This window comes from Mastomys coucha, unplaced genomic scaffold (assembly GCF_008632895.1).
Source record: "Mastomys coucha isolate ucsf_1 unplaced genomic scaffold, UCSF_Mcou_1 pScaffold19, whole genome shotgun sequence".
Lineage (NCBI taxonomy): Eukaryota > Metazoa > Chordata > Mammalia > Rodentia > Muridae > Mastomys > Mastomys coucha.
In genome coordinates, this window is record NW_022196901.1 from 499,211 (window position 1) to 506,427 (window position 7,217).

General features: G+C 41.1%; 1 protein-coding gene across 1 annotated transcript in view; it reads left to right on the forward strand.

The window, feature by feature from the left end:
• The window catches only part of Pex1 (peroxisomal biogenesis factor 1), a 40,010-nt gene that overhangs the window by 25,144 nt on the left and 7,649 nt on the right, over nucleotides 1-7,217 (forward strand). Inside the window, exons 14-19 of the mRNA XM_031380281.1 lie at nucleotides 887-1,076; nucleotides 1,668-1,834; nucleotides 3,498-3,632; nucleotides 5,026-5,090; nucleotides 6,931-7,073; nucleotides 7,151-7,213. Of these exons, the coding sequence (XP_031236141.1) occupies nucleotides 887-1,076; nucleotides 1,668-1,834; nucleotides 3,498-3,632; nucleotides 5,026-5,090; nucleotides 6,931-7,073; nucleotides 7,151-7,213 (763 nt within the window). The remainder of the gene's footprint in view (nucleotides 1-886; nucleotides 1,077-1,667; nucleotides 1,835-3,497; nucleotides 3,633-5,025; nucleotides 5,091-6,930; nucleotides 7,074-7,150; nucleotides 7,214-7,217) is intronic.

Consider the following 7,217-nt stretch of genomic DNA (forward strand, 5'->3'; position numbering starts at 1 on the left):
TATAGCCCTGGCTGTCCTGGAACTCACTCTGTAGATCAGGCTGGCCTCGAACTCAGAGATCCACCTGCTTCTGCTTCCCAAACACAACTATACGAAGCCGAATATATGTAACTCTTGCTCTGCTCTGACTCTATTCCCATGACAGAGAGAAGTTCAGGGTTTGTACACATACCTTCCCTGGTGGAGCTATGCTGGCGAGAGAGAGAAGAGTGTATGGCTCGGTCCACAAGAACTGTAAAGTCTTGAGCCACAAATGCTTCCGATTAAAGGCATGCGCCACCACTGCCCGGCCTGAATATGTTTTTAAAAATGTTACAGGAACAAAAAACAAACAAAAAACCTGTTAATAATCAGAGTTACTTAAAATACTCCTTTTTGAAGAAGAAATGGCAATCTTGTATCAGTGTGGTCTTTTGAAAATTTACTGAGGAATGCTTGAAGTATAATTTTAGACAAGACACAAAAAATATAACCCTTTGATAGGATCATAGAAGAAGCAAAGAGAGTATTTGTGATTTTGAAGGAAAAGGCTGGACCCAGCGGTAATATCTAAGTTACTGTTAACTCTGGCTTTGAGAATTCTTCAACACTTGATGAGGACCTGGGAGGACATGCTGACATGCTGGTGTGGGAGCAGCTAAGCGCTGCTTGTGCTGGGAGTGGACAGATTTGCCTGCCAGAGTGCATGGGCAGAATGCAGTGTAGTGTGGGTGCCCAGACATCTATGCAGTCCTAGTTTGGATAAATGCATTCTGGGATGTTCACATAATGATGAAATTGCCTGGTGAGGCTTTTCTCTGATTATATTCCCATAGCTAAGTGACATATAACTCGTGAAATGCACCCTTGAGAAATTAATAATCTGAATTTTGTGTTTTTTCTTAAGGAACAGAGATGTGAAATTCTGCATAGTGTTGTGAAGAATAAACTGGGCTGTGATATAAGCAAGTCCCCTGACTTGGACCTGCAGCTCATAGCTAAAGAGACAGAAACATTTGTGGCTCAAGACTTTACAGTTCTTGTGGACCGAGCCATACACTCTTCTCTCTCTCGCCAGCATAGCTCCACCAGGGAAGGTATGTGTACAAACCCTGGTCTTCTCTCTGTCATGGGAATAGAGTCAGAGCAGAGCAAGAGTTACATATATTCGGCTTCGTATAGTTGTGTAGAAATCTGGCATTTCAAGCCAATATGACACCATTCTTTTTAAAGATTTATTTATTTATTATATATAAGTACACTGTAGCTGTCTTCAGATACACCAGAAGAGGGCATCAGATCTCATTACAGATGGTTGTGAGCCACCATGTGGTTGCTGGGATTTGAACTCAGGACCTCTGGAAGAGCAGTCAGTGCTTGTCTTAACTGCTGAGCCATCTCTCCAGACCCAATGACAGTTCAGACGGCTGGGAGCCATCAAGTACCAGCTGGGATTTGAACTGGGGACCTTTAGATCCACAGTAGGTACTCTTAACCAATGAGACACGGCTCCAGCATGACAGCATATTTAAAACTGAATTGGTCTTGGAGGTGCATGCCTTTAATCCCATCACTCAGGAGGCAGAGGAAGGCATACCTCTTTGAGTTTGAGGCTAGCTAGGGCTACTTAGTGAGATCTTATCTAAAATTTTGAAAAAAATAAGGCGGTTTTGTTTATTTTTATACAGAATTGACTTTAACAACATCAGACTTCCAAAAGGCTCTCTGTGGGTTTCTTCCTGCTTCTCTGCGAAATGTCAACCTGCATAAACCTAGAGACCTGGGCTGGGACAAGATTGGTGGATTACATGAAGTTCGGCAGATCCTCATGGATACTGTCCAGTTACCAGCCAAGGTAAGGTAAAACACATGACACACATGAACAGTACTCATGAACACATGACACACATGAACAGTACTCATGAACACATGGCACACATGAATAGTACTCATGAACACATGGCACACATGAACAGTACTCATGAACACATGGCACATATGAACAGTACTCATGGTCAGAAGAAACCCTCAGCCGTTGGCTATGGCTTTGTTTGTTAGTTCATCCAGTTTCCATTTGATTGACAAGTATTTACCAAATTATCAAACAAAACAGGATTTTGATATTTTCTTGGCCTGTAAATGTAAATCCACCTTGGCATGAATCTCTTAACTCTGTTTTGCTGAAGTTGCTCAGGTTTGCTGAAGGACAGCAAGCCGTCTGCTGCAGTGTCAACAGAAGCAGACAGGAACGGTGTAGGACAGTCCCCTGGGTCCCTAGGACAGCTGGTTATGCAGACTTTGGGACTCCGGGAACTAGTCCTAAAAAGGCAGAGCTGGCAGGTAGGATGAACTAGGTCCAGGGGAAGGTAAAGGCTGCAGGTAGAGTCTAGGGCATAGTGTGTTGAATCAGGAAGACTGAGAAATAAGGGCAGTTGTGTGAGATCCAGGAGTCACGCAAAGGAAAAAAATGATTAAGGATTTTGGGTTGCTTGTGATGGACGGCACCTCTCAGGAAGAGTTGTTGTCAGGGCCTGGGATGTGTTGAGTATAGCACAGAACCATAGTTTATGCCTAGGAGAGGAGAAATTGGCATAGAATTACTAGCTAGCAATACCCTAACCTCAAATGCTGAGTTTGGGTACCAGGTGTTAATACCCAAATATATGGAGACCATGTGCTTAACTGCTGACCTTGAGACCTCCAGTTAGTATGAATGTAGAAGCAAGGTTGGAACTGTGTCACTAGATGAACCCACAAAGACTTGCTCAAGACAAGAGGCAAGGATATTGTTGATTGTAGCTGATATTTAGTTAATGTCAGATGGGTTTTGTGCTCTGGGCAGCAGATTATTTAAAAGGCTGGTAATTTTTTTTATTTTTTTGGTTTTTCGAGACAGGGTTTCTCTGCTGTCCTGGAACTCACTCTGTAGACCAGGCTGGCCTTGAACTCCACCTAAAATCCACCTGCCTCTGCCTCCCAAGTGCTGGGATTAACGGCATGCGCCACCACTGCCCAGCTAAAAGGCTGGTAATTTAAAAAGAGTGAGCCGGTTGTTTAGCAGGAAGAGGCATGACTGCCTATAACCATGGCATGTGCTTCCTCTGAACCTCTTCAGTGCAGCACTTGAATGTATCAGTTATCACAGTTTAACCATACAGGTGGTAGCATGCTTATTGGAAGACTGGGCATTCAGCCCTGTTTTCCTAACAGACTTTTATCATACTTTCAAAAGGAAGGCTGGCTTATCTATCACTCAGTGGTTGCTCCTTGCCCGGCTTTATTACCAGCAAAACAAAACAAAAAATCAGTGAGGCAGAAGGAAGTTCTGATGCCCTGACAGACGCTTTCTTTGTACACATGCACTCCATGGATTTCCAATAGAAATTTCCTTTTCTGCTGTTGTATTCTTGTTAGTAAAAGGAGGTGGCAGTTATTACCATCCAATACTTTGTCTACACTGTGTTCCTGCAGTCTCTGTTTAGATTTTTGCTCTTTACCATACTTTTACTATTTTTCAGTATCCAGAATTATTTGCAAACTTACCCATACGACAGAGGACGGGAATATTGCTTTATGGTCCTCCTGGGACAGGAAAAACTTTACTTGCTGGGGTAGTTGCAAGAGAGAGTGGAATGAATTTTATTAGTATTAAGGTATGTGTGCATCTGTCTTCTTCCCTTGTCTTTTTAATTGAGGCAAACTTAGGTAACATCTGGATAGCTGCTGGAAAGTGTAGAGTTCCTTGGCATGCACTCACAAAGCTCTGAGCCTTCTGCCTCCTGTTCTCAGAAAGCTCTTGTATTCTATTCTCATGTCCTCTCATTCCTTAGCAGCCACTGATCTTATTCCTGTGTCTGGGGATTGTGTATGCTAGGAATCAGGTAACATGTGTCCCTCTATGTCTAGCTTCTTCCGCTCAGTATGCTTCAAGTTGTCGTGTGCATTAATGCTTTCCTCCCTTTTGCTGGCAGAATTGCATTCTGTTGTTTACCTGTGCTATGTTTTGCTTAGACATTTGTTGTCACTGGCAACATTTGGGTTGTTTCACCATTAGGCTTTGATACATGTATTTTGACATTAAATTTATTCTGTGTGTACGTGTATGTGTGTGGGCACTCATGTACCACAGCAAGCATGTCAAAGGGAAGACCTGTGGGAGCTGGTTCTCTCCGTGCCCCATGTGGTTCCACAGACAAAATTCAAGTTGCCAGGCTTTGGGGAGGTGCCTGCACCCTCTGAGCTACCGCCACAGTATTCTACCATAGGCTTTTATGGATAATGTTGTTATAAATATCCATGTACAAGTTTTCTGTAGACGTATGTTCTCATTTCTTTTGGTATATAATGAGTAGAATCACTGGATTTTACAGTAATTCCTGCTTAACTTCCTTAGGAACCACTTCCCACCCCCTAGTCCTTGCCAGTTCCAGTTATGTTTCTCAGTTGTGGGTTATCTTCTATTTGGAAAGCTAGGGGGGAAGAATGATGCATTTATTGGTTTATAGCTGTTAGGAATCCGGTGCTGATCCACCTCTCTTTCTGAATGGTTTTTATGTTCTTGTTTAAGGCAAATCACCATCACTGTGAATAGAGTTTATGTAAGGCCAGTTTTATGGTCCCTTGCTGCAAAGTCTATTGTGTTTTTAGGAAGACAGCAAACACAACCGCTAATAGTGGAAAGAGTAAACAGACACCCAGCGTAAAGGCCACTGCTGGGTGGGAGGAAGCACCACAGGGAAACTGCAGTAAGGGGCATGGGGTAGCTGGGGTGGGGGGGGTCCACGCTTTGACAAAGGTGGAAAGGAAATAAAGCCACAGGCCACAAGAACATCTGTGACAATGTTACAGGCAAAGGGAGCAAGCCAAGGGCAGGGAACAGTTGTGACACTTTCCCCAGTGTAGTTCCTTTGTAAGATACCAGTAAGAGACATCCACTCAATCCTATCTTAAACGTTCTGTGTTTTATTATTATGCTTAATCAAAACCCAAGGCTCTGTTTGTTTAGCATTAACTTCATCTCTCCTCTGATTTTATTTTGCCCTCTAGGGACCAGAGTTACTCAGCAAATACATTGGAGCCAGTGAGCAAGCTGTTCGAGATGTTTTCATCAGGTGGCTTTTATGAGTGTTGGAAGTAACTGACTGTTATCACTTATTAATCATGTTTTTGGACTTATTTTTTGAAGAACAGTATTTAAAACCTATGGTTTATGTGAATTATTGACAAATCAAAGGATAAGGACTTCGTTTCAGCAAATACTATCAAGAATAGACTCTTTTCAATGTTAAATTTTGGAGATCATTTTATATTTACAATAGTGATATTCCTGAAAGTAGAATCCTAAGTAGTTGTTCAAAGAAAGGCCAGAGTAGGATCTTCTCTCTTTGGAGACAAGCTCTCTCTCTCTGTGGGACAAACGAGGCCTTCTGCCTTAGCCTCCCAGTTGCTATGACTAGGAGTATACATCACCACACTTCACTTTCCAATTAGTTTCTTACATGGAGGAAATAGTTCCTCCTCATACATGCCTTGTGTTTTTAAGTTTTAAGTTCTTGTTTTCCCTGCTCCTAACATTGCTCTTAGAAATCAACTGGATGCCAGATATCCAGTTTCATTAATGCTCATATTACTGAATGTACATAAGATAACATTAATATGCAAGATAATACTTAAAGTTGAAATTATTCAAGGGTAACAGAATTATGGTATTTTTTTAAAGTTAAAATTTACTTTGTAATAGCCTTCTAAATATTTTACTATATATGGTAAGTATATGAATATAGTTTGTAAAAAATAATAAGGTAAAGGTTTATATTAGTATCTACTATGCAATTTAAGAAATAGAACCTCAAAGAATGGTTTTCATTAAAGTCTATGACTATGTATTGACAAAAGGCTAAATTTAAAAAGAAACATTATGGCCGGGCAGTGGTGGCTCATGCCTTTAATCCCAGCACTTGGGAGGTATAGACGGGGATTTCTGAGTTTGAGGCCAGCCTGGTCTACAGAATGAGTTCCAGGACAGCCAGGGCTATACATTGGAACCCTGTTTCGAAAAACCAAACCAAACCAAACAAAACAAAACAAAACAAAAAAACCCAAAACATTATAATTTAGTTTAATGGGTTTTAGTCCAAATATTATATATGTAAGAATGCAAGTTTTTTCAGAGTGTTCCTGTAAAACAATGTAAAAATACTGAGCTTTATATTTGAACATGTTGAAGGATTAAACAGGCATTCTCAGAAGCTCAGAGGCAGAAGCCCATGAGCACTCATAAAAATGGCCACCTTGGGCAGGAGAGTTGTTCAGGGGTTCAGAGAGCTTATGGTTGTTCCAGAGAACCTGGGTTTGGTTCTCAGCACCATCTCAGATGGCTCACAAGTGCCTTTAACTCCAGTTCCAACGGATCTGACATTCTCTACTAGCATCTGAGGACACGTGAACACACACTACACACACACACACACACACAAATTAAAAAATACAAATAACTCTTTTTAAATGGCTACCCATGATAAGAACCTATTAGCTAAAATTTGGGTTTTAGTCTCTTACTTATCTACAGATATGAATCTCTAAACAAATATTTTACACTCTCAAGAGTCAGTTTAGACAGGAAGATGAGAGGCAAATATGATCAAATGCATTGTGTGTTTATTTGGAATTATCAGAGAATTAATAATATAAAAATAAGTAGCATTATTATGAACAAAAAACAAAAAACTCAGTTTAAATTTAAAAAGCCAGAGAGTAAGGATAATTGCATGTCACTTGCTTATGTACATACACATTGTTATGTTATATATTATAATCTATGTGTGTGTGTGTGTGTGTGTGTGTGTGTGTGAGAGAGAGAGAGAGAGAGAGAGAGAGAGAGAGAGAGAGAGAATGTAGAGTTTTTGAAAACTCTGGAGCCCTGATAAAATATAGGATTTTTTTTCCCCTCAGAGCACAGGCTGCAAAACCCTGCATTCTTTTCTTTGATGAGTTTGAATCCATCGCTCCTCGAAGGGGCCACGACAACACAGGGGTTACAGACCGAGTAGTCAACCAGTTGCTGACACAGTTAGATGGAGTAGAAGGCTTACAGGGTAAATCACTGTTCACACAAAAACACACTATAAAAGAAGTTACTAAATGATCATGCTAAAAATGTTTTCCCCCTCAGGAGTTTATGTGTTGGCTGCTACGAGTCGCCCTGACTTGATTGACCCTGCCCTGTTGCGGCCTGGCCG